The 27907-nt window shown below is 47.2% G+C and overlaps 2 protein-coding genes across 4 annotated transcripts in view; both read right to left on the bottom strand.

Moving 5' to 3' along the window:
- KCNJ3 (potassium inwardly rectifying channel subfamily J member 3) overlaps window positions 1–15289 on the bottom strand; it is a 29095-nt gene extending 13806 nt beyond the window's left edge. The window contains exons 1-2 of the mRNA XM_056495945.1: window positions 14612–15289; window positions 10495–10711 (exon numbers count right to left, since the gene is read on the bottom strand). Of these exons, the coding sequence (XP_056351920.1) occupies window positions 10495–10711; window positions 14612–15289 (895 nt within the window). The remainder of the gene's footprint in view (window positions 1–10494; window positions 10712–14611) is intronic.
- A 3951-nt stretch (window positions 15290–19240) lies between these two features.
- GALNT13 (polypeptide N-acetylgalactosaminyltransferase 13) overlaps window positions 19241–27907 on the bottom strand; it is a 48143-nt gene continuing 39476 nt past the window's right edge. For 2 of the 3 annotated variants that reach the window (XM_056495944.1, XM_056495941.1), the window contains exon 15: window positions 21036–21452. In XM_056495944.1, coding sequence (XP_056351919.1) covers window positions 21312–21452 — 141 coding nt within the window. In that variant the 3' untranslated portion in view covers window positions 21036–21311. Of the gene's footprint in view, window positions 21453–27907 lie in introns of all 3 variants that reach the window. The other variant, XM_056495942.1, reaches the window with a different exon arrangement.

Below are 27907 nucleotides of genomic sequence, written 5' to 3'. Positions count from 1 at the left end.
ATCAATGGGATGGGATACAGGGATGGGATTTAAGTTCCCTTCCCACCCAAACCATTCTTGATCCTGTGCTTCCCTGATCTTTCCTGCCCTTTCACTGACAACGCACTTTAAATTTAAACATGTTCCAACCCTTGATTCCAGAAATCCCAAAAATATCCCAGAATCCACAACCACCCCCACAGCCACGTCAGATCCCTGGAGCAGCCAGGACACAGCAGGAGAGCAGGAGGAGGCAGAGCCCCTCCCGGGAGCCAGCCCGGCTCCTCCATCACAATCAGCGCTGCCTGTCCCGGGTTATTTACCCCGAGCCGAGTCCTGATGGATCGCTGATCGATCTCCTAACGAGGAGAGGAAACCTCAGCAGGAAAATCGCTGCTCCAACCCTGCCTGCCTTCTGCTCCCATCTCCCGAGGAACAGGAGGTGATTCCTGAGGGGTTCGGGGTGCCTGGCTCACCCCAGAGCAGCTCTGGGACCTCTCACCATAAATCCCCCTATTTCCCTAAATCCCCCGGACACTTCCCTAAAATTTCCTGGATATTTCCCTATAAAATCCCTGATATTTCCCTAAAAATTTGGTGATATTTCCCTAAAAGTTTGGTGATATTTCCCTAAAAAATTTGGTGATATTTCCTTAAAAGTTTGGTGATATTTCCCTAAAAATTTGGTGATATTTCCCTAAAAATTTGGTGATATTTCCCTAAAAGTTTGGTGATATTTCTCTAAAAATTTGGTGCTCTTTCCCTAAAATTTTGGTGATATTTCCCTAAAAATGCCCTTGGAAAAGCTCATGGAAAACTTGCATGCCTGACCTTGCAGGTTTTTTGCTTTTATTCCTCAAAAAAATTAATTCCAAACCAAATGAGGGAAGAAAAACTCCTTTTGTAAATAACTCTTGGAATTTTAAACCTTGGCTTTTTTTTTTTTTTTTTTTTTTTTTTTGTGGAGGGGAGGAAATATTATTGACCTGGAAATTATACAGGGAATGGGAAAAAAAAAAAAAAAAAAAAAAAAAAAAGGAATTGCTGGGTCTTTAGAGCATAATTGGGAAAAGGTTCCAAATGTCTGACCTATTTTTTTTTGGGAGCTGAGTTGAAAATTGGGCAAAATAGAGCAGAATGTGCTGGATGTGGATAAAACAGGAGGGAATGAAAGGGTTGGGAAGGTGGAAAAAATCTTCCAGTGGGAGCAAAGGGAAGAGGAGGAGAGGGCAGGGCTGGATTTGAGGATTTTAGGGTTAAATCCTGCAGGAATTCCAGAGGCATTCCCACCCTCCCAAGGCAGGAATTCCATCCCAATATCCCATTTGAATCAAGCCCAGTCCTCTGTTCAAAGCTCCCTCTTGTCCTTGTCACACAAGGATGAATATCCTGTGTCGTTATCCTTCCTGACAGTCCTTGCAGGCACTGGATGAATAAACCCACAGCACAGCAGGAACTCCAGCACGGGGCAGGGAGGGGGCACAGAGCAGAGCCAGCAGCTGGGAAAGCACAGGGTGGTTCCAGCCCACCCAGGGCTGACCCAGCTCTGCTCCACAACCAGCAAATCTCCAGATAAATCCACTCCATGAGCATCTTCCTGTCTGGGAGCACAACTCTTTGTTTCTTTGTTGTTTTATTTTTATTATTTTTTTTTTTTTTTTAATCCTGCCAGTGCTGACTGCAGGGGCAGCCACAGCTGCTCTGGGAATTCCAGCCCAGCCAAGAATTCCCAATTCCCAATATCCCAATATCTCAATATCCCAATTCCCAATATCCCAATATCCCAATATCTCAATATTCCAATTCCCAATATCCCAATATCTCAATATCCCAATTCCCAATATCTCAATATCCCAATATCTCAATATCCCAATATCCCAATATCCACCCCTGCCCCTGGCAGTGGAGCCATTCCCTGTGTCCTGTCCCTCCAAGTCTTTACCCAAATCCCCTCTCCAGAAATCCTCCCCACACCCAGGAGAGCAGACACAAAATGTCCCTGTGCTCCCAGCAGGTGTCCAGCAGTAACAATCATCTTCCAAAATGTCAAGGGGTGACCAAAATAAACCCTGTGTTTTCCCTGGAATGGGAAATGGCTGGGACCATTTGGGCTGTGGGAGCACAACCATGGGGGGATGCTGCTGGTTTGGGTCCTGGTCTGGTTTGGATCCTGGTCCTGGTTTGGGTCCTGGTCCTGATTTGGATTCTGCTCCTGATTTGGATCAGTTCCTGGTTTGAATTCTGGTTCTGGTTTGAATCCTGCCTCTGCTTTGGATCCTGGTCTGGTTTGGATCGTGCTCCTGTTCTGGATCCTGGTTCTGATTTGGATCCTGATTCTGGTTTGGATTCTGGCCCTGATTTGGGTCCTGGTCTGGTTTGGATCCTGATCCTGGTTTGGGTCCTGGTCATTCCAAACCCCACAGGGTTGGAGCCCCCTCACCCTTCCTGCTCCCCAAATCCCACAGAGCCAGCACTGGAGCCTGGGGGAAATAGGAAAGGTACAGAACTCTCTGAAAGCAAATCTCAGATGGAGAAATGCAAGAATGCTGAAATGCAAGGACAAGAAACAACAGGGCTGTGAGCTGGGTAGGGACAGGCTCAGGAAAATATGTTCAGCAAAATAGAAATCTCTAAGGTTAATAATGAAGCTTTATCCATTATTCTAAGCTATTCCAAGTATTGTTCAAAGATGGAACTGCAGCTTTATTAATTGGCCTGAGCAAACCCTGGTCAGATTTTAATATTCTGCTGTTGGCTGGAAAGTTGTTAAAGAGTTTGTAACAAAGAGAACTCGGTCTGCTGTGCCAGCAGCTGGAGCTGCTCCACCTCCCCTGCTTGGGTCTGTAAAATGATGGCTGTGATATAAAATACAGTAAAATATTATATATATAAATATAATAAAAGTTATATTTATATAATAAAAGCTTTGAGACAGCAGCTCCAGCATTCCATTGTGTACACAGATATTTGTAAATATAAAATAAAGAAAAATATAAAAAAAGGAAAATATATAAAATATATATATATTATATATATAAAATATAAAATAAGGGAAAACCCAGCAGGACTCAGGGAAGGGAGGCAGGAGGAGCCCCCAGCCCCTTTGCCCTCCATGAATTCCCAATTCCTGCTGACTCTCCTGGAATGTCCCAGCCTTTCACCCACGCCAGGCTCTCCCCCTTCTCCTGCCAACCACTTTTATCATCACTTAGCTCAGGCAGCCTGGGTTGTGTAACACACAGGGAGCTAAAGCAGCACTTTCCTCTTAAAGCTCACCCCAAAATCACCCCAAAAACAGGACCTGGGCTCAGAACCACCAGGGGTTAATGTCACCCCTCAGCTGGGAGTGCCCAGGAGGGGTTGGGATGGGATACAGGGATACAGGGATACAGGGATACAGGGATACAGGGATACAGGGATACAGGGATACAGGGATACATGGATGGAAGAGAGGGGCTGGAGCATGTCCAGGGAGGGAAATGGGGCTGGGAAAGGGCTGGAGAATTCCTGAGGGAAATGGGAAAGGATGGAGAATTCCTGAGGGAAATGGGAAAGGATGGAGAATTCCTGAGGGAAATGGGAAGGGGCTCAGCTGGAGCAAAGGAGGATCCCGAGGGATCTTTTCCCTCTCTGGAATTCCCTGCCAGGAGGGCACAGCCGGGGGGATTTGGGATCTGGGAACAGGAACAGGGACAGGAGGAGAGGGAACAGCCCCAGGGCAGGGCAGGGTGGATTTTGGGACAATTCCTCCATGGAAAGGGAGCTCAGGTGGAGTCTCCATCCATCCCTGCAGGGATTTCCAAGCTGTGCCCCTCACCCCACACACTTCCCAGAGAATTCCAGGGGCTCAGAGCCCCCCAAAGGCAGCAGAACCCCCGAGCCCATCGGGGGCAGAGCTCAGGAATTGTCCCTTTCCCAAAGGAGAGCTCAGGAACTGCAACCCCTGCCCCGGGAAGGGCATTCCAGCTGCAATCCTGGAATTCCAGAATGGTTTGGGCTGGAAAAGCCTCTCAGAGCATCGAGTCCAACCATCCCCAGGGCTTTAAATCCCCCAGGAATGGGGGCTCTGTGCCAGGCCTATCCATGAAAAAATTCCCAAATATCCATCCTAAACCTCCCCTGGTGCAATTCCAGGCCATTCCCAAACCATGATCCCTCAGGATCCAGGAGGAGGGAGCTGGAATTTTTAACATCCCCCTGTTTTGCAGCGCTGTAAATGAAAAATAATGAATAATACAAAATTATCCATGGAAAAAAAATCAGCTGGGCATTGCTGGCAGGTTTGGAGCAGCAAACTGCTCCAGGCAGATTATTGAAACAATAAATAAATAATTCTGAGGAGGGATCAGTCAGCTGCTGACAAAAAACTCTGACAGCAGCATCCACAATTCACCCAGGGCAAATATCCAGGGAAAGCTGCCAGCACATCCAGGAGGGAAATAAGGAATTGCTGCAGAGAAAAAAAAAAATTAAAAATTCTAAATACAATAAAGGAGTGACAAGGAAAGGAGGGAATGGCTTTAAACAAAGAGCTGGGGTTGGTTTAGGTGGGATAATGGGAAGGAATTCCCAGAAAAACTGTGGCTGCCCAAATCCCTGGAATAACCTGGGATAGTGGAAGGTTGTGGGTATTTAAGGAAATTTAAGGATATTTAAGAATATTTAAGAATATTCAAGGATATTTAATGGTATTTAAGGATATTCAAGAATATTTAAGAATATTTAAGAATATTTAATGGTATTCAAGGATATTCAAGAATATTTAAGAATATTTAAGAATATTTAATGGTATTTAAGGATATTCAAGAATATTTAACAATATTTAAGAATATTTAATGGTATTCAAGGATATTCAAGAATATTTAAGAAAAATTCAAAGATATTTAATGGTATTCATGGATATTCAAGGATATTCAAGGATACTTAAGGATATTAATGGATATTCAAGGATATTTAATGATATTCAAGGATATTCAAGACTATTTAAGAATATTCAAGGATATTTAATGGTGTTTAATGATATTCATAGATATTCAAGGATATTTAGGAATAATTAAGGATATTGAAAGATATTCAAGGATATTTAAGAATATTCAAAGATATTTAATGGTATTTAAGGATATTGAAGGATATTCAAGAATATTTAATGATATTCAAGGATATTTAAGAATATTTAATAATATTCAAGGATATTCAAAGATATTTAATGGTATTTAAGGATATTCAAGGGTATTCAAGGAAATTTAAGGATATTCATGGATATTCAAGGATGTTCATGGACATTTAAGACTATTTAAGAATATTCAAAGACATTTAATGGTATTCAAGGATATTTAGGGATATTCAAGGATGTTCAAGAATATTTAAGAATATTCAAGGATATTTAATGGTATTCAAGGATATTTAAGGATATTCAAGGAATTCAAGGATATTCATAGATATTCAAGGATATTTAATGGTATTCAAGGATATTTAAGGATATTCAAGGAATTCAAGGATATTCATAGATATTCAAGGATATTTAACGGTATTTAAGAATATTCAAGGCTATTTAACGGTATTTAAGGACATTCAAGGATATTCAAGGATATTCAAGGCTATTCAAGTCCCTTCCATCCCAAACCACTCCAGGATCCTGTGACCAGCTCCACTGGAGCACTGCAGGTTTATCTGCCCGTGAATTTCTCCAGGAGGAGCAGTCTGGATTTATATTTAACCAACAGCATCCCCACACCCAGGAAAAACCCCTCTGCCTTCCCCTTTTCCTGCCCTATCCTCGCTGGGAGCTGGAAATTCAGCTTGAAAAATCCCTTTTTCCCTTTTTCCAGCCCTGCATTCCCCTTTCCTCAGCATTAAAAATCCCTTTTTTCCTCAGCATTAAAAATCCCTTTTCCAACTCTGCATTCCCCATTTTCCTCAGCTTTAAAAATCCATTTTTCTCCCTTTTCTTCAGCTTTAAAAATCCTTTTTCCCCCCTTTTCCAGCCCTGAATTCCCCCTTTTCCTCACCTTTAAAAATCCTTTTTCCCCCCCTTTTCCAACCCTGCATTTCACCCTTTTTCCCTGCTTTAAAAATCCCTTTTTTCCTCAGCTTTAAAAATCCCTTTTTCCCTTTTTCCAGCCCTGCATTCCCCATTTCTCTCAGCTTGAAAAATCCCTTTTCCCCCTTTTCCTCAGCTTTAAAAATCCCTTTTTTTCCCTTTTCCCCCTTTTTTCCAGCCCTGCAGCTCCATGGGAACAGAGGGAATCTGGAATCCCAGGAAATCTGCCAGGACCAAACATGTGTTGTCCACATGACCAAAAAAAATATTGAATTTTCCACTGGCAGATTTCCTATAACAGCAGCACAGGGAAAAGATCTGCAGAATGTTCAGCCCTGAGAGTTTTAAAGGAATATTTCCTTTAAATATTGAAAATATTGAAAACAAAATAAATTTCAAAATCTGAATGCTGAATCCTTTTTTTTCCTGTCCCCCTCTCATCCAACACACACAAAAAAAATCCCCAAATTTTGGATGGAAAGGTAAAAATTATAATAAATAAATTAAGCTTTAAAGGTCCCTTCCAACCCAGATTATTCCAGAATTTTATAATTTATGCTCCACATTTAAAGCTGCTGAATTTCCTCTGAGGTTTCTCACTGACCCTGAGAACAGACATCCCAAAAAATCCCATTTTGAATGGAATTCTCAGAATTTTCAGCTCTTTTTTCCTGGATCTGAGAGAACCCTTCCTGTGGTTCCATAATTCCAAATTTTTCATGTTTTTAAGAGCAAAACCAGGACTTTGATGCCATCCCATATAATTATATATGTAATTATATAAATAATTATAAGAATTATTATTTATTTCTGGTATTTATTATATTGTTATATCATTTATATGATTTATTTATATTATTAATTAAAATTATTATATAAATAATTTTCTTTATTAAATGCATATTATTATGCATTTTATATATTCATATTTTATATATTACTTATATATTTATATTATATATATTTGTGTATATTTTATATATTTTAATCATAACATAGTAGAAATATTATTAGAAATATTATTAGAAATATTCCAGGGTCACATTCCCACTTAATCTCTCCAATTATTCTGAATTATTCTCATTTTCCCTTTATATATTTTCCCTATATAAAAATTTATATATATATTTAAATTTATATATATATTTAAATTTTTATATATATGAATTAAATGTTTATATATTTATATATAAAAAATTATATATTTAAGCAATAATTTTATATCTTTTTATTTATATATAAAATTTAAATACCTAGAAACATAGTAGATACATATTTACACAAATAAACACTAATATATATTTATTATGTAATATATAAATATAATACTATATTATTCAATAAATAAAATATAATATTATATAGGAATATTATAAATAATGAACATAAATGGTGTTTATGAGCCCTGAGAGCCTCAGGCTCTTGTGAAAATGATTCCTGATTTCCCTTCAGTTAAGAGTATGATAATATTATTTTATTTTGATTTATATTTTATATTATTCTATCCTATATTATTTTAATATTATATTATTTCATATTTCATATAATTCTATATTTTTTAATATATTTTATATCTTAATTTTTTATTATTCTTTATTATTTGACCTTTTTTTTTTTTTTTTTTTTTTTTTTTCCCTGTATAATTTCCAGGTCAATAATATTTCCCCCAAAAAAAAGCCAAGGTTTAAAATTCCAAAAGTTATTTCCAAAAAGAGTTTTGTTTGGAATTATTTTTTTCTTTGAGGAATAAAAGCAGGGTCAGGCATGCAAGTTTTCCATGAGCTTTTCCAAGGGCATTTTTATGGAAATATCACCAAATTTTTAGGGAAGTATCAGGGACTCTTTAGGGAAATATCAGGGATTTTATAGGGAAATATCAGGGATTTTATAGGGAAATATCAACGAGATTTTAGGGAAATGTCAGGAGGATTTAGGGAAATAGGGAGATTTATGGAAATGTCAGGGAGTTTATAGGGAAATATTTATGAAAATATCAGGGGGGTTTTTTTGGGAAGTATCAAGGATTTTTTAGGGAAATACCAGGAGGTTTTTAAGGAAGTATCAGGGAATTTTTAGGGAAAATATCAGCAAGTTTTTAGGGAAGCATCAGAGGGGTTTTATGGAAATAGCAGGAAAATTTTTAGGGAAATGTCAGGAAATTTTTAAGAAAAGATCAGGAATTTTTTATGGAGATATCAGGGAGTCCCAAAAACTTTGCAGAGCCCAGAATTCCCAGGGAATTGCAGCAGGACATCCCCACTCACGTCCCCAGCTTCACATTCCCAACCCCACACACCAAATTCCATCCCCTTGGACAAAGCTCCAGCACCAAACCCCCACCTCAGTGTGCCTCAAACCACCTGGAAAGAGCAGGAATTTTTTAGGGAAATATCAGGAAATTTTTAGGAAAACATCAGGAATTTTTTATGGAGATATCAGGGAGTCCCAAAAGCTGCGCAGAGCCCCGAATTCCAAGGGAATTCCAGCGGGATGTTCCCACTCACCCATGGAGCTCCACATTCCCAACCCAACACACCAAATTCCATCCCCTTGGACAAAGCTCCAGCACCAAACCCCACCTCAGTGTGCCTCAAACCACCTGGAAAGAGCAGGAATTTTTTTGGGAAATATCAGGAAATTTTTAGGAAAACATCAGGAATTTTTTATGGAGATATCAGGGAGTCCTAAAAGCTGCACAGAGCCCCGAATTCCAAGGGAATTCCAGCGGGATGTTCCCACTCATCCGTGGAGCTGCACATTCCCAACCCCACACCCCAAAATCCTCTTGGAAAGAGCTCCAGCACCAAAACCCCATTTTGGGCTGCCTCAAACCACCTGGAAACGCCCCAAAAACTTTGCAGAGCCCCGAATTCCCAGGGAATTCCAGCGGGACATCCCCACTCATGTCCCCAGCTTCACATTCCCCACCTCCCATCCCTAAATCCATCCTCTTGGAAAAAGCTTCAGCACCAAACCCCATTTTGGGCTGTCTCAAACCACCTGGAAACGCCCCCAAAGCCACGTGGAGCCCCGAATTCCCAGGGAATTGCAGCGGGACGTTCTCACTCATCCATGGAGCTCCACATTCCCAACCCAACACACCAAATTCCATCCCCTTGGACAAAGCTCCAGCAGGACGTTCCCACTCACCCGTGGTCTCACCTGTGGAGTTCCACATTCCCAACCCCACATCCCAAAATCCCCTTGGACAAAGCTCCAGCACCAAAACCCCACCTCAGTGTGCCTCAAACCACCTGGAAACGCCCCCAAAGCCGCATGGAGCCCTGAATTCCCAGGGAATTCCAGGGGCACGCCCCCACTCACCCGTGGAGCTCCACATTCCCAACCCCACATCCCAAATTCCATCCCCTTGGAAAGAGCTCCAGCACCAAAACTCCACCTCAGTGGAAATGCCCCAAAAACGCCCCCAAAGCCGCGTGGAGCCCCGAATTCCCGGGAATTGAAGCGCAGTGGGACGTTCCCACTCACCCATGGAGCTCCACATTCCCAACCCCACACCACAAAATCCTCTTGGAAAGAGCTCCAGCACCAAACCCCATTTTGGGCTGTCTCAAACCACCTGGAAACGCCCCCAAAGCCGCGTGGAGCCCCGAATTCCCAGGGAATTGCAGGGCACCCCCACTCACCCAGGTGGGAGCTGCACATTCCCAACCCCACATCCCTAAATTCCATCCCCTTGGACAAAGCTCCAGCACCAAAACCCCATTTTGGGCTGTCTCAAACCACCTGGAAATGCCCCCAAAGCCGCGTGGAGCCCCGAATTCCCAGGGAATTGCAGGGCACGCCCCCACTCACCCGTGGTCTCACCTGTGGAGCTCCACATTCCCAACCCCATGTCCCAAATTCCATCCCTTTGGTGCTCCAGCACCAAAACTCCACCTCAGTGGAAATGCCCCAAGAACGCCCCCAAAGCCACGTGGAGCCCCGAATTCCCGGGAATTGCAGTGGGATGTTCCCACTCACCCATGGAGCTCCACATTCCCAACCCCACACCACAAAATCCCTTTGGACACAGCTCCAGCACCAAACACCATTTTGGGCTGCCTCAAACCACCTGGAGCCACCCCCAAAGCCACGTGGAGCCCCGAATTCCCAGGGAATTGCAGCGGGACATCCCCACTCATGTCCCCAGCTTCACATTCCCCACCTCCCATCCCTAAATCCATCCTCTTGGAAAAAGCTCCAGCACCAAAACTCCACCTCAGTGTGTCTCAAACCACCTGGAAATGCCCCCAAAGCCACAAAGAGCCCTGAATTCCCAGGGAATTCAAGTGGGATGTTCCCACTCATGTCCCCAGCTTCACATTCCCCACCTCCCATCCCTAAATCCATCCTCTTGGAAAAAGCTTCAGCACCAAACCCCATTTTGGGCTGTCTCAAACCACCTGGAAACACCCCCAAAGCCGCGTGGAGCCCCGAATTCCCGGGAATTGCAGCGGGACATCCCCACTCACCCGTGGTCTCGACGATGCCCTCGAGGATGACGACGATCTCGAACTGCTCGCTGTGCATGCTGCGCTGGGACAGGTCGTAGAACGGGCTCTTGGAGTCGATGACGTGGCAGATGGTCAGCGGGGACACCAGGAAGAGCTGGTCAGCCCCGGTGCTGAAACCCACGTCCAGCTCCAGCTGGTCCAGGGGCAGGAACTCGCCCTCCGGAGTCTGGCGGGACTGCGGGACAGGGAGGGGAGAGAGTGGAGATCCTCGTCCATGGAAGGGCTGAGGGTGAGCTGGGACAAGGATGGGGCAGCCTGGGAGAGTGGGGTGGGATAAAGGGATGGGATACAGGGATGGGATGGGATGGGATCAATGGGATCAGTAGGATTCAATGGGATCGATGGGATGACTAGGATGGGATCAATGGGATTAATGGGATGGGATCAATGGGATCAATGGGATCAATGGGATGGGATCAGTGGGATCAATGGGATGGGATCAGTGGGATCAATGGAATGGGATCAATGGGATCGATGGGATGGGATCAGTGGGATCAATGGGATGGGATCAGTGGGATCAATGGGATGGGATCAGTGGGATCAATGGGATGACTGGAATGGCATCAATGGGGTCAATGGGATGTGATTAATGGGATCAATGGGATTGACGGGATCAATGGGATCAATGGTATGGCATCACATCACTGGGTTGGCATCACTGGGATAATGGGTTTGGATTGATGAGATAATGGGATGGGATTGAGGAGACAATGGGATGGCATGACTGGGATGGGATGGGATGGGATGGGATGGGATGGGATGGGATGGGGCATGGACTATGGGATGGGATGGGATGGGATGGGGATCCCTTCCTGTCCAAACATTCCAGGGTTCTGGGATTTCACCAGGCCCAAACATTCCAGGATTCTGCAGGAATTAAGGACAAAGTGGCGCTTGGGGACACGGCCAATCCAGGGAGACAGCGTGAGCTTCAGGGGGAGGGAAGGAAATCGTGGAATCCCAGAAAGTTTGGGCTGGAAAAGCCCTGCAAGATCCATTCCCAAGCATTCCCAGCACTGCCCCAGGTGCCACATCCATGGGGCAGGAATCCCTCCAGGAATGTGACTCCATCCCAGCTGTGCCAATTCCTGACCTCCCTTTCCCTTCCCATGGAAAAATCATTCCCAAATCCAATTTAAGTCCAGGTTAAATTCCCACACCACCATCACTGCTCTCCCTCCCCCTGGATCCTGGAATTCCCAGGGATTCAGGTGTGTCACACATTCCCAGCTGTTCCCAGGGAATTTAAATGGAATTCCAGAGCTCGAATCCAGAGGAACCGAATTAAATTTTACACCTCCCCAAATCCCAGGAAGAATTCAACCCCAGGCAATTCCAGAGGGAACATTTTGCAAAGGAATTAACCCCGAGTGACTCCTTTGCTCCAAGGGATGAGGGGGAAAACTCCGAAATTCTGAGCAACATCCAAGGTCTTTCCAATCCCAAAAATCCATCCCCAAATTCCCACTACAACAAAAGAGGTTTTGCACAGATTTCTTTCCTTTTATTTTCCCTTCCTTGCTTTTATCTTTTTTGTTTCTTTCATTTTCCCTTTTCCTTTATTTTCTCCCTTTTGTTTTCCTTTCTTCTCTCCTTCCCTTTTTCTTTTATTATTTTTTGTCCTTTTTTTTTACCCTTTCTAATTTTTTCCCATTTTCCCTTTTCCTCTTATTTTCCTTTTTTCTTTAATTTTTCCTTTTATTTTCCCCTTTTTCATTTTATTTTTTCCTCTTCTTTTCCATTTAATTTTCCCTTCTCCCACCCTTTTCATTTTACTTTCCCCTTTTATTTTGCTCTTCTCCCATTTTTCCTTTTTCCCCCTTTTTTCCTTTTGCTTGTCCTTGCGGGACACCCCAATCCCTGCAGGACACCCATCCCAAGGACTGGACACCCCATTCCTGCAGGATACCCCCATTCCCTTCTGGACACCCCATTCCCAAAGACTGGACACCCCATTCCCTGCTGGACACCCCATTCCTTGCAGGACACCCCATTCCCTGCAGGACACACATCCCAAGGACAGGACACCCCATTCCTGCAGGATACCCCCATTCCTGGTAGGACACATCATTCCCTGCAGGATACCCCCATTCTCAAAGACAGGACACCCCCTTTCCCTGCTGGACACCCATCCCAAGGACACCCCATTCCTGCCATGACACCCCAATCCCTGCTGCACACCCCATTCCCTGCTGGACACCCATCCCAAGGACAGGACACCCCATTCCCTGCAGGATACCCCCATTCCCTTCTGGACACCCCATTCCCTGCAGGACACCCCATTCCCAAAGACAGGACACCCCCTTTCCCTGCTGGACACTCCATTTCCTGCAGGACACCCCAATCCTAGCAGGACCCCCCATTCCTTGCAGGACCCCACCCCGATTCCCGGGGGATCCCTGCGGGATGCGGTGAACACCCCCGAGCCGCCTCCTTCCTTCCAGCCCTTCCTCCTCCCAGCTGCTCCATCCCCATCCCCGATCCCAATTCCCGGTCCCCAACTCCCAATTCCGATCCCCGATTCCCAATCCCTGATCTCCAATTCCCAATCGCTGATTCCCAATCCCCGATCCCTATTCCCGATCCCCGACCCGATTTCCAATCCCCAATCCCCGATTCCCGATCCCCAATTCCGATCCCCGACTCCTGATTCCAGATCCCCTCCCCCCGATTCCCAATCCCAATCCCCAATTCCCCATCCCCGATTCCCAATCCCCAATTCCCCGTCCCCGACTCCTGATTCCCGATTCCCAATTCCCCATCCCCGATTCCCTCTCCCTGATTCCCAATCCCCAATTCCCCGTCCCCGACTCCTGATTCCCGATTCCCAATCCCCAATCCCCCATCCTCGATCCCCTCTCCCCGATTCCCGATCCCAATCCCTGATCCCTGATTCCCTCTCCCCGATTCCCCATTCCCGATCCCCTCTCCCCTCCCGCCGAGTCTCAGACCAACGCCGCCTTTTCCCAGCTCTCCCGGGCAGGGATTTGGATTTTCCAGCTCTGACCCCGGCACTGCGCTTTCCTTGGAGCTCACATCAATAAAGTTCAGCCTGGCTGGGCTCAGGGTTGCCCAGAAAACTCGGGATTATGCCCGCAGCTTTCTCCTGCCCGGCTCACGGAAGGCTTGGAGCTACAAAGGATTTCCTTGTCAGGGAAACGGAGCATCTTACAGGAATCTATAAATATCCATCCCAATCCTGCGCTGAATGTAGGAATTATCTCCAAGGAGCTCGGGAATGCTGATGGCTGAGCCCGCAGCCCGAGGCTCCCGGAGATGTTCCCTGCACCGGGAAAAAAGGACAGGGATGCTGGGACAGCGGCAGGACCCAAAAAAAATAAATAAAAAATAAAACTGATCTGGGATCATCCAGTCCTTCCCCTGGCCTGCTCCAAGCCCCAGGGACGTGGGGACAGCCCCAGCAGAGCCAGGGATGTCCAGGGGACACGGGAGGGGTGGGATGTCCCCAGGGGAGCGGCAGGGGGGCCACGGCTCTGCCACAGAACCGTGGATTGTTTAGGCTGGAAAAGCCCAGAGACCATGGAGTCCAACCATTCCCAGCACTGCCACGGCCCTTGTGGAGTTATTGAGGCTGGAAAAGCCCCCAGGCCTGTGGAATCCAACCATTCCAACCACCCCCAGCACTGCTAAGGCCCTCTGAGACCACGGAATCCAACCATTCCCAGCACTGCCACGGCTCTTATGGAATTACTGAGGCTGGAAAAGCCCCCAGACCCATAGAATCCAACCATTCCCAGCACTGCCATGGTCCTCCAAGATCATGGAGTCCAACCATCCCAACCATTCCCAGCACTGCCACGGCTCTCATGGAATTACTGAGGCTGGAAAATCCCCTCAAGACCACAGACTCCAACCACCCCAACCATTCCCAGCACTGCCAAGGCCCTTATGGAATTACTGAGGCTGGAAAAGCTCCCCAGAACCACAGAGTCCAACCACCCCAACCACTCCCAGGACCCCCCCATCCCCACGCTCCACACGGGATGGCGGCCCCACCCCTGCCCTGGGCATCCCTCCGGGAAGGAATCCCCCCTTTCCCAGCAGGAGCTCCCACCTTGAGCAGCTTGCAGCGGATCTGCGCCGACACCATGTGGCTGTTGCGCAGGTTGCCCACGCGGAACATGAGCGTGAGCTTCCCGTCGCGCATGGAGATGGCGGCGTGCTCGCTGAACATCAGCGTCTCCGCCCGCTTCTTGGGCTGCGACATCTTGATGAACATGCAGCCGATCAGGAAGGCGTCCACGATGGAGCCCAGGATGGACTGGAAGAGGAAGAGGATGATGCCCTCGGGGCACTTGTCGGTGATGTAGCGGTAGCCGTAGCCGATGGTGGCCTCGGTCTCGATGAAGAAGAGGAAGGCGGAGGGGAAGTTGTAGACGTTGGCCACGCACGGGGTGTAGCTGTCGTCGTGCGCCTTGTTGAGGTCCCCGCGCATGTAGGCGATCACCCACCACATGGAGGCCATGAAGAGCCAGGCCACGGTGTAGGTGAGGATGAAGATGAACAGGTTCCAGCGCCACTTGAGGTCCACCAGCGTGGTGAAGAGGTCGGACAGGTAGCGGCTGGTCTCCCCGCCCAGGTTGCCGTGCTGCACGTTGCAGCGCCCGTTCTTGTCCACGAAGCGCTGGCGCTTCCCCCGCGGGGCGCTGCGCGGCGGCGGGAGGCCCCCGCCGCTGGCCGAGGTGCTCACCACCTGGTACTCATCGCCCAGCTTGCGCCGCAGCGCCGACATGCTCCGCACAGCCCCGCGCCGCCGGCGGAGCCCGAGCAGCCACCGGCACCCTGAGAGCCTCCAAAACCCCGAGCAGTCACCGGCACCCTGAGAGCCACCAAAACCCCGAGCAGTCACCAAAACCCCGAGCAGTCACCAAAACCCCGAGCAGCCACCGGCACCCCGCACAGCCACCGACACCGGGAGCAGCCACCGACACCCGGAGCAGCCACCGGCACCCCGAGCAGTCACCAAAACCCCGAGCAGCCACCAAAACCCCGAGCAGCCACCGACACCCCGAGCAGCCACCGGCACCCCGAGCAGCCACCGGCACCCCGAGCAGTCACCGACACCCCGAGCAGCCACCGACACCCCGAGCAGTCACCGACACCCTGATCAGCCACCAAAACCCCGCTCAGCCGGCAGAGCCCGCGCAGCCCGTGCGGCCACCGACACCCTGAGCAGCCACCGACACCCCGCGCAGCCCTGAGCACAACGCGCAACCCACGCAGCCACCGACACCCTGCTCAGCCGGCAGAGCCCTGCTCAGCCCTGAGCACAACGCGCAGCCACCGACACCCCGCACAGCTCCGCACACAGCGCGCAGCCCCGCGCAGGCACCGACACCCCGCTCAGCTCCACGCAAAACGCGCAGCCGGCAGAATCCGCGCAGCCACCGACACCCCGCGCAGCCCCCGACACCCCGCGCAGCCCCCAGCACAACGCGCAGCCCCCAAAACCCCGCTTAGCTCCGCGCACCCCGCGCAGCCACCAAAGCCCCGCACAGCCGGCACAGCCAGCGCTTATCCCCGCGCAGCCCGCCCGGCCCCGCGGCCGCGGAGCCTCCGCCCGGCGCCGCCGCCTCCCACGCGGAGCCGCCGGCAGCGGCCCCGGGCAGGGCGGCACCGCCCCGCGCAGCGACACTCCTCCCGCACCCCGACACTCCTCCCGCACCGCCCCAGGTCCGCCCCTGCATCCGCGCCCCGCACCTGCGCCCGCTCCCACCCCCCGATCCGCCCCTTTGGTCCTCACGGCGCAGCATCCCCCGCGCACACCCCGCCCTCCACACCCTCGGTGCGCTCCGCATCTTCATCCTGCCCCCAGCATCCTTCGCTCCTCTTCCTCCTCCCCATCCTCCTTCTGGTGTTTCTCTCCCCAGCATCCTCCCGCCGGGATTCCATCCCTCCTCCTCCTCCTCCACCCGCGGAGGGGCTGCGGCTCCCGCAGGAGGAACCAGGAGGGGCCGAGGGGAGGTCGGGCACCCCCACTCCTTCCTATCGCATTCCATTCCATTCCATTCCATTCCATTCCATTCCATTCCATTCCATTCCCTATTCTATTCTATTCTATTCTATTCTATTCTATTCTATTCTATTCTATTCTATTCTAAATTCTATTCCATTCTATTCTATTTTCTATTCTATTCTAATTCTATTCTATCCTAATTCTATTCTTTTCTAATTCTATTCTATTCTATTCTAATTCTATTCCATTCCATTTTTATCTTCATTGCATTCAATTTTATCTGGAGTTTTCCTAGTGTTTTGATCCCCACAGCACTGCCAGGACGCAGAGGGGACACAGCCCCTTCCATGAACAAAAATCCCAAAGAGAATCCACAAAGCTCAGGCCTGACCCAGAACTGGTGGGAAGCAGGGAATCAGTCCAGAAACGTGGATAAACACCCAGGGAATGGTGGAACAGTTCGGTGGGAGGGGATTTGGTGATGCTCCCAAGGGTCAGGCTGTGTCCAGGGGTGCTCCTCACCCACTCCTCCTGCTGCTCCAGGACTGCAGCCACCAATCCAGAAAAAACGCGGATTATCAACTTTCAGCCATGTGGTAAAGCCCAGCCACGCTTCGTTTTTTAACCATTATCCCTTCACCTTCCTTAGAACTGACTCCCATGGATTTGTCTTGCCGCTAAATTTCTATTCCAGCTTTTTTTGCTTTTTTTTTTTTTTTTTGGTCAGGAAATTAATTTATATTCTCGCTTTTCTGTTTTCATTTCTGATCTCTCCTGTTCCCCCACACTTTTCTCCTGCCATTGACACAATGCCTGTTAATTTTCCCACCCAATGAAAGGAAATTTTCTGTGGAATTCATCCCAAACTCTGGCCACTCTGCCAGAACTCTCCTGGCTCAGAGACCCACCAGCCTTGCCAGCTTCCCCTCTCCTGTTTCTCCTTCCTCCATCCCTCCTGTTTTCCCAGAGGCCTCCAAAAACTGGGCAGAGATTCCCATGATCCATCACGATGTCACAGTGACAATCCAAGGGGAGCCATTCCCTGCAATTACCGCAATTAAAATCATCTTTGCTTTGATGAGCAGACTCCAACATCAGTGTTCTGCCAGCTGGGGTGGGATGAGGAAACTGGGAGCGGGGAAGGAATTCCATCCCAGCCCCTCCCCACCGTGGCCATTGGAATGTTTGGGAGCAGAGCAGGAATTGGTGCTGATGGAAATGGATTTGTTCAGAATTCCATGGAAACGCTCCTGTTCCCAGGGAATTTTTCCTTCTTGGGACACCCCTTCTGATCCCACATTTCTGAGGGATGGGGGAATTAGAAGGACACAAAACAAGTGGGAAGGAATAAAAACATCACCTGTTCCACTGGGAGAACGAATTAATGGATAAACCCCAGGAATTTAAACAGGAAATGAAATAACACCAGGAAGGTTCAGCCCCAACTGAGCCGGGAGTGTTCCCACCACCATTCCCTGGATTGTGCCAGGAATTCCCAATTCCCAATATCCATCCCTGCCCTCTGGCAGCGGAGCCATTCCCTGTGTCCTGTCCCTCCATCCCTTGTCCCCAGCCCCTCTCCAGCTCTCCTGGATTTTTCCTGGATCCTCCCCTTCTCCAGCCTTGGACTCTCCAGCAGCTCCAGGTCCTCCCTGTGCCGATTATCCCCCAAATCCAACCTTCCCCTGCCTGCTGCCATCCCAGCTGAACGTTCCAGGGGAGATTTCCCACCCTGAGGTTTGTTTTTAGATCCATTTAAACTCACTAGGGCAGGAATTCCCTCTGGAGCTCCTTTTCCTGCAATTTCCCCGATTTCAGCACCTGGAGGCTTTCCCAGGCTTTAGCTGATGACAAATAAGATGGAAATTTTTATTTATTTATTTATTTATTTATTTTTCCCTGAATTAACAGAGACATTCCCAAACCTGTCTCTTCCAATCCCACTGCCTGGATACGGATTTGAGGGCACATCCTGCTGTTTTCCCTTGGAAAAATCATTTCCAGTTTGAAGTGGGAGTTGGAACAGGCGGTCATGTCATTAATGCCAGGATTTTCCTGACCCCAAAAATATCCTAAGGGATTCATCCAGAGGAAATCTCTAAATCCCTTAAATAAATCCCCCAAAAAAGGGATAAATCAGATTTCCAGGGAAACGAGAGGGAGGCTGGTTCCCTCTCTGTAATTTTCCCTCAATCCTAATTATTAACATTTCTGAGAAATTCCAAAAAAAAAAAGGGGAAACAGCTCCGTGCCTGCATCCATCCCTCCCAAAGGGATTATTGGGTGATTCATCCCCAGGCTCCACAGCCCATCATTAATGGGAGCAGTTAATTACCTCTAAATGCTTTAATTACCAGCAGGGGACCAGGGTTTGGTGTCACCTGCAGCTCCAACCCCCAAACACCTGCAGGGACAACCTGGAACAGGGAATTACCGAGAAAAGGGATTTTATTTGGGGTTTTCCCCTGTTTTTTGGACAAGGAAGCAACTCTGGGTGCAGAGAATCTCACTGAATAAATTAATTAGTCGTGTGGTGATTTAATTGATTAAAGGGCACTGTGGCAGTGTAGGATGAATTATAAAGTTATATATTAATATAGAAATTTTATAAATAAATCCTAATTTTATAAACACCTCCTCTTCTCATTTAATCTAATTTAATACCCTCTGTGAAGTCCAGCACACCCATAAACCCCAGGATGAATCCAGAACCACCAGAGCAGGATACAGAAAATACTGGCATTTTTAATGACCCAGTGCATTTACAGAGATTTTTGGGAATTGTGAGGGAAATCCTGGGAAATATTTCCCCACTTACCCGTGCTGCCCTGGGATTTCAGTCTCCTGAGCCCTCTGGGCAGTGAGAATTCCCAAAATCCCAGCCCAGAGGGCCATAGTGTATTTGGGGTGGCTCCCAAAGGACATTTTGGGAATGTCCCTGTCCCCACATCCCAGCTGGGAGCAGAGTTTGGGAAGGGCCACACCCACAAAAGGACTGAGCCCCAAACCCCTAAAAGCAGAGAGGAGCCTCTGTGGCTCCTGTGGGAATGGGAACAGCTGGAGGCAGAGCTGGGCGTGGATCCAGGGATGCAGCTGTGCCCGTGGCCTGCAGGGATGCAGGGATGGGATGCAGGATTCATGGGTGGGTTGGGATGCAGGGATGGGATGGGATGCAGGGATTCATGGGTGGGTTGGGATGCAGGGATGCAGGGATGGGATGGGATGCAGGGATTAATGGGTGGGTTGTGATGAAGGGATGGGATGGGATGCAGGGATTCATGGGTGGGTTGGGATGCAGGGATGGGTTGGGATGCAGGGATTCATGGGTGGGTTGGGATTCATGGGTGGGTTGGGATGCAGGGATGGGTTGGGATGCAGGGATGGGATGGGATGAGGGATTCATGGATGGGTTGGGATTCATGGATGGGTTGGGATGCAGGGATGGGATGGGATGAGGGATTCATGGGTGGGTTAGGATGCAGGGATGGGTTGGGATGGAGGGATTCATGGATAGGTTGGGATGCAGGGATGCAGGGATGGGTTGGGATGCAGTGATTCATGGGTGGGTTAGGATGCAGGGATTCATGGATGGGTTGGGATTCATGGATGGAGACACTCCAAGCTCCACAGAGCTCAGCTTTGGCCCTTCCAGATGTCCCTTGTGCCCCAGGTCTGGCCCCTGTTCCACTCCCATGGAAGGAGGGACAGCTCCACTCCCATGGAAGGAGGGACAGCTCCATTCCCAAGGAAGGAGGGACAGCTCCATTCCCATGGAAGGAGGGACAGCTCCATTCCCATGGAAGGAAGGGACAGCTCCACTCCCATGGAAGGAAGGGACAGCTCCACTCCCATGGAAGGAAGGGACAGCTCCATTCCCATGGAAGCACCAGCTCCATTCCCATGGAAGGAGGGACAGCTCCATTCCCATGGAAGGGACAGCTCCATTCCCATGGAAGGGACAGCTCCATTCCCATGGAAGGAAGGGACAGCTCCACTCCCATGGAAGGAAGGGACAGCTCCACTCCCATGGAAGGAAGGGACAGCTCCATTCCCATGGAAGCACCAGCTCCATTCCCATGGAAGGAGGGACAGCTCCATTCCCATGGAAGGGACAGCTCCATTCCCATGGAAGGGACAGCTCCATTCCCATGGAAGGGACAGCTCCATTCCCATGGAAGGAGGGACAGCTCCATTCCCATGGAAGGAGGGACAGCTCCATTCCCATGGAAGGAGGGACAGCTCCATTCCCATGGAAGGAGGGACAGCTCCATTCCCATGGAAGGAGGGACAGCTCCATTCCCATGGAAGGAAGGGGCACAGCTCCATTCCCATGGAAAGAAGGACAGCTCCATTCCCATGGAAGGAAGGGACAGTTCCCTCGTGCCACTCCAAGGTCCCACGAGTGCCACTCCTTCCCCTCAGCATTCCCGTGCCTCCTGTGGCCACATCTGTTGGAATTCCTGGTGCAGTGCAGTCTTGGCCTGGTTTTCCCAACACCAGACCCCATTTTTTTTTTTTTTTTCCCAGCACAGCCCAGGAAGCTTCGGCGCTGTCCGATCCCACCGGGCACGAGAGCACACCCACGATCCCGCAGGACATTCCCACCAGCTCCAGGATGGCTCCCAGTGCCGGATGACTGGGCCACCCCTCCGTGTGACAGCAGCTCCTCCGTATCCCGACTCCACCTCTGGAATCCCGGACGAGTCCAGGGGCGCGGCGGCGCCGGGAGCCCCGCTGGGGCTGGCAGAGGGCTGTGCCCCGCTGGGAAGGGCAGGAGGAGCGGGATGCGGGGTGGGAATCAGGCCCCCAGGGTCATGTTGCGCAGCAGCCACTGCTGGGAGCGGCCGCCGCCGCAGTCCCGCACGCTGGGCGCCAGCCGGTCGTCCCCCGACGGCTCCGCCAGGCACTGGTTGCTGTTCAGGTGCCTCAGGGTCAGCTTCTGCAAGGGGGGGACAGAGAATTCCTGCTGAAACCCAGTGGAATTCCAGCTGGGGAGGGACACACCCTGCAATTATTAATTATTCGTTCGTATTGACAGCGTTACAAAGACTTAGAAGGCGGTTGCTTGTTTTTTTTTTAATAACTAACTATAGAAAAATTAAAACTCAATGCTGGTATTTGGACAAGTGTCCACTCTATCCACACTGATACAGATATCTATCTATATCTGAGCAATAACAAATCACTAAATATAGCTGATATCCAAATAAAATATAAAATGTCGCACACTTTCACCACTCCAAGGATTTCAGCATCGTTTGGAAAGCGGTGCAAAAAACAAACACCTTCACTTTAACATACAAGAACTGTGAAAATAGTCCTGGTTTGGGCATCGTGGGGAGTGCCAGGAATGTTCTGGAACTCCAGGATGTGGAAGGGACAGCTCCATTCCCATGGAAGAGACAGCTCCATTCCCATGGAATATTCTGGAGCTCCAGGATATGGAAGGGACAGGTCCATTCCCATGGAATATTCTGGAGCTCCATTCCCATGGAAGAGACAGCTCCAATCCCATGGAATATTCTGGAGCTCTAGGATGTGGAAGGGACAGCTCCATTCCCATGGAAGGGACAGCTCCATTCCCATGGAATATTCTGGAACTCCAGGATATGGAAGGGACAGCTCCATTCCCATGGAAGGGACAGGTCCATTCCCATGGAATATTCTGGAGTTTCAGAATGTGGAAGAGACAGCTCCAATCTCATGGAATATTTTGGAGCCCAATTCCCATGGAAGGGACAGCTCCATTCCCATGGAATATTCTGGAGCTCCATTCCCATGGAAGAGACAGCTCCAATCCCATGGAATATTCTGGAGCTCCAGGATATGGAAGGGACAGCTCCATTCCCATGGAATATTCTGGAGCTCCAGGATATGGAAGGGACAGCTGCATTCCCATGGAATATTCCGGAGCTCTAGAATATGGAAGGGACAGCTCCATTCCCACGGAATATTTTGGAGTCCAATTCCCATGGAAGGGACAGCTCCATTTCCATGGAATATTCTGGAGCTCCATTCCCTGTCCTGGAGCTCTGGGACATCCCACACAGAACCACCCTGCTCCTCCCTCTGCTGAGCACACAAATTCACCAGCAAAGGAAAAAGAATTCCAAGGAAATTGTGAATTTCCAAGGAAATCATGAATTTCCAAGGCACGGCTGTTGGATGGAGGAGTTTGGTCTCCACAGCCACATGGAATGTTTGGGAGCAGAGCAGGAGTTGTTCCATATGGAAATGGATTTGTTCAGAATTCCATGGGAACGCTCCTGTTCCAAGGGAATTTTTCCTTCTTGGGACACCCCTTCTGATCCCACATTTCTGAGGGACGGGAGCATTAGAAGGACACAAAACAAGTGGGAAGGGACATAAACACCACCTGTTCCACTGGGAGAACAAATCCATGGATAAATCCTGGGAAGTTAAACAGGAAATTCTGTCCTTAAATAACACCAGGCAGGTTCATCCCAACTGGGCCGGGAGTGTTCCCACCACCATTCCCTGGATTGTGATGGGAATTCCCAATGTCCCATCTGTGTCCTGTCCCTCCATCCCTTGTCCCCAGCCCCTCTCCAGCTCTCCTGGAGCCCCTCCAGACCCTGGAATGTGCTGGAAGCTCTCCCTGGATCCTTCCCTTCTCCAGGGGAACATCCCCAGCTCTCCCAAAATCTCTGGGAATGGGGAATTTCATGGTGGGAATCCTGGCTGCAGATCACCCACTGGGGCAGGGCCTGATTTCACAGCAAGGGAGAAAAGAGGGAAAACCAGATGGGCAGGAAAATCCTGGAGCTCTCAGGAGAGAGGAGAAAGGAGGAATTAATCCAAAATTAATCCAAAATTAATCCAAAAAATTCATCCCAAAGAGCCCAGGCTGATGTCAAACCTTGGGATCTCCTTAGGGATAGAGGAGCTGGAATGGTGGGAGCTGCTCGAGGGCTTGGGCTCACCCAGGAAGATAAATATTGATAGAATATTTTTTTTTAAACCATATAAAAAAATTTTTAAAAATAGAAAAATAAAAATAATGTATAATAATAGAAAATAATAAAAAATATAAGATTATATCTAATATAAAAAGAATATATTAAATAATATAATATAGAATAATATACAATATATTATGTACCATACAAAACAAATAACAGAACAATTAAAAATAATAGAAAATAATAGAAAATAATAGAAAATATAAGATTATATAACATAATATAGGTTAATATAAAATATATTATGTACAAAATAAAAATAATATATAAAAATAATAAAGAATAATAAAAATTAAGATATAAAATATATTAAATAATATAGAATAATATAATAATATTATAAAATAATATTAAAATTATATAGGAGATCATAATAGAAAATATAAATTAAAATAAAATAATATAATAATACTCTTAACTGAAGGGAAATCAGGAATCATTTTCACAAGAGCCTGAGGCTCTCTGGGCTCATAAACACCATTTATGTTCATTATTTATAATATTCCTATATAATATAATATTTATTGAAAAATATAACATTACATTCATATATTATATAATAAACATATATTGGTGTTTATTCGTGTAAATTTATATCTGCTATATTTCTATATAGTTTAATTTAAAATTATAAATAAATACACATATATTAAAAAAAAATTAAATATATATAAAGAAGACTTTTTTTCTGGTGTTCCAACCAAACTCCTGGGAAATTCCAGCAAGGAATTCGGTTTTCCTACCATCCATCTCCCTGTGCTACTCCACTGAATATGAAAAATTCCATGAAAATTATAGGGAAAAAACATATTTTAAAAAATCAAAAACTATGAAAAATCTTGGAAAAATCTAGGAAAAATCTAGGGAGTTTAATCCAAAATTAATTAAAACTAATAATATTTAATACTAATAATTACTAGTAACTAGTAATTACTAAGAACTAAGAAGAACTAACATTGAACATCTGTTCTACCTTATGGATAAAAAATCATCTTCTGTCTTGTTTTATAAAAAAATTTAAAATTAAAGATTCCATCAAATTCCCAGAAAATTCTATGAAAAAATTATATTACATTTAATGAAAATTCTATCAAAATTATAATAAAATTCTACCAAAAAATCTGTGAATAGTCTAAGAAATTCCATGAAAAATTCCATGAAAAATTCCATGAAAATTTTGTGAAATTTTATGAAAAAATTCATGAAAATTTTTATGCAAACTGTATGAAAACGGTAAGAAAATTCTATGAAAATTCTACAAAAAGCCATGAAAATTCGATGGAAGTTTTATGGAATTTTATGGAAAAAAATCATGAAAAATTTTATGCAAATTGTATGAAAAATGACACGAGACCAGGATGAGCAGGAAAATCCTGGAGCCCCCAGGAGAGGGGAAAAAGAAGGAATTAATCCCAAAATTCATCCCAAACAGCCCAAGATGATGTCAAACCTTGGGATCTCCTTAGGGATATAAAAAAAAATGCGAAGAAGTGTTTGAAAAATCCTTGTAAAATTAAAAAAAATCTACGAACTCTGCGGAAAACGAACATTTTTTAAAAGATTAAAAAAAGAAATAATTAAAAACCACAAAAATTCCACCCCAAAAATAAAACAAGACAGAAATCCAGCGGAACCTGGAGCAGGATGATTTCCTGGGAATTCCTTACCCCGGCGCATCCTGGATTCGCTTCCAAGGGCCCTACAGGAAATAATCAGTGGGGCTGGAGTAAACCTTCCTAAAGACTTCCAGGCGGGAATAATTCCTGAGTGTCCAGGTCTGCAGGGGGCTCCCGTCACAGGCCTCCACCGTGGGGCCCTGGGAGCCGTCCTCGATCCTGCCCAGCGTCAGGCACGACTGCGTGATGATGTGCAGGAACGTGCGCCGCTGGAAAACCGGGAATGCTCAGCGCGCCGGGAAAACCGGCGGGGAAAAAGCGGGAATTGCGAGTGGGGAATGGGCGGGAATGCTCCGGGAATAAATGTGAGCGGTCAAGGGGAAAACAATGGGATTTGATTCCGTGCAAAATCGCCTCCCTGCTCTTGATGCTATTCCATGATCCAGAGTGGATTGTGGGTCCCAATCCCATTCTCCATATGCTTGGATCACTCCAATTCCCTGCTGGAAATATCCAGGCAGAGATGGGGATTTCCTATCAGGAATATCCCAAAATGTCCTTCCTGCTCTTGACACCATTCCATGATCCAGAGTGGATTGTGGGTCCCAATCCCATTCTCCCTATGCTTGGATCATTGCAATTCCCTCCTGGAAATATCCAGGTAGAGATGGGGATTTCCTACCAGGAATATCCCAAAATTTCCTCCCTGCTCTTGATGCTATTCCCGTGATCCAGAGTGGATTGTGGGTCCCAATCCTGTTCTCCATATGCTTGGATCGCTGCAATTCCCTGCTGGAAATATCCAGGCAGAGATGGGGATTTCCCACTAGGAATATCCCAAAATGTCCTCCCTGCACTTGACACCATTCCATGATCCAGCACAGAGCGTGGCTCCCAATCTTGCCCCTCCAATCCCTTGGATTGCTGCAATTCCCTGCTGGAAATATCCAGGCAGAGATGGGGATTTCCTACCAGGAATATCCCAAAATTTCCTCCCTGCTCTTGATACTATTCCCGTGATCCAGAGTGGATTGTGGGTCCCAATCCCATTCTTCCTACCCCTGGGTTGCTGCAATTCCCTGCTGGAAATATCCAGGTAGAGATTGGGTTTACTAGCAGGAACATCCCAAAATCTCCTCCCTGCTCTTGACACCATTCCCATGATCCAGTGCAGATTGTTGTTCCCAATCCCATTCTCCATATGCTTGGATCACTCCAATTCCCTGCTGGAAATATCCAGGCAGAGATGGGGATTTCCTGCCAGGAATATCCCAAAATGTCCTCCCTGCTCTTGACACCATTCCCGTGATCCAGAGTGGATTGTGGGTCCCAATCCCATTCTTCCTACCCCTGGGTTGCTGCCATTCCCTGCTGGAAAGATCCAGGCAGAGATGGGGATTTTTCCTGCACAAATATCCCAAAATTTCCAGCTTGCTCTTGAAACCAATAGCAGATTCCTCACATGGGGATAAACGTGCATGTGGGAATCTGAGCAGGTTTTTCCTGCCACATGGATTCATGGATTCCCCCTGGATCCTTCCCTTCTCCAGGGGAACATTCCCAGCTCTCCCAGCCTGGCTCAGGGAGCGGGAAGCTCTGGAATTTTGGAGCAGCAGCTACGGAGAAGCTCTGAGCGAGGGCACTGCTACAGGAGCTATTCCAGGGACTGGGATTTGGCACAGGGAATGCACCAGACTTACCTCAAAGCTGTATTCCCATTTCCCAAAATACTGAGGGAAGGGCAGGCAGAAGGAAAGCAGAGTCAGTGATCCCAGGAACATTTTTTGTGCAGCCCCTCAGCTCTCCCTGGATGGGAATCCCACAGCTTTGCAAGGACACCACGACTGGGGACAAATAGTGGCAATTATCCAGGAAAAAATCATGGAATTCTGAGTGGGAAGGGATCCACAGGGATCACTGATCCAACCCCTGGCCCTGCCAGAAAATCCCAACAATCCCATCCTGCCCCTGAGAGCATTGGCAGCCTTGGAACAAACCCTGAGGGATCTGTCAGGAATAAGACCTGAGGAATCCATCAGGAATAAACCCTTGAGGAATTTTTCAGGAATAAACCCTGACATCACCATCCATCCACAAGGAATTAAACTCCCTCCTATCAGCTCTGACACATTTCCAAATCTATTTTTTCCCCTGGGCTCCTTCGTGCGTGTCACATCCCAAGATTTCATCCCTCTCCACATCCAGAGGTTTCCCTGGATGTCACAATGGGAATCACCAGGCGTGGGAGCCTGGAATTTATTCAATGTTTAAGTACCACAAATTAAATTAGAAAACTATAAATATTAATAATAGCAGGAAATAGTAGAAAATTCCATGAAAATCCTTCAGAGAAATTCCTTTTTAGGATTATTTCATGTCCAGCTGTGGCCCTGTCATCCATTACCAAGCCAGAATTCCTAAAAATTCCCTAAAACCTGCAATTCCTGAATAAGCAGGGAAAGGAAAAAAAAAGTGCAATTCCTGGAAAATCAAATTAATGAATACAAGGGATTCAGGAAATATCCTGTAATTGTTCCTCTGGTGAAATAAAAAAATGGAATATCAAACCTGGTTGTTTTATTTGGAATAAAAATCCTGGATATTTGGAATGTTTGGAGGTTAATAATACACTAATTAATATTTAATTAATGGCAATAATGAAATGAAAGGGAAAATGGGCAGCTGAAATCTGAGTATTCCAAGGGAAATTGGTAATAAAAAGATTTGCTCAATAAATCCAGGGACAGGGAATGCAATGGGATGTTTTCCAGGAGAACAAGCAGCCAATCCTTGGA

Source organism: Oenanthe melanoleuca, chromosome 7, assembly GCF_029582105.1.
Source record: "Oenanthe melanoleuca isolate GR-GAL-2019-014 chromosome 7, OMel1.0, whole genome shotgun sequence".
Lineage (NCBI taxonomy): Eukaryota > Metazoa > Chordata > Aves > Passeriformes > Muscicapidae > Oenanthe > Oenanthe melanoleuca.
The sequence above is the reverse complement of the archived record's forward strand: the minus strand, read 5'-3'. Positions and strand labels throughout refer to the sequence as shown.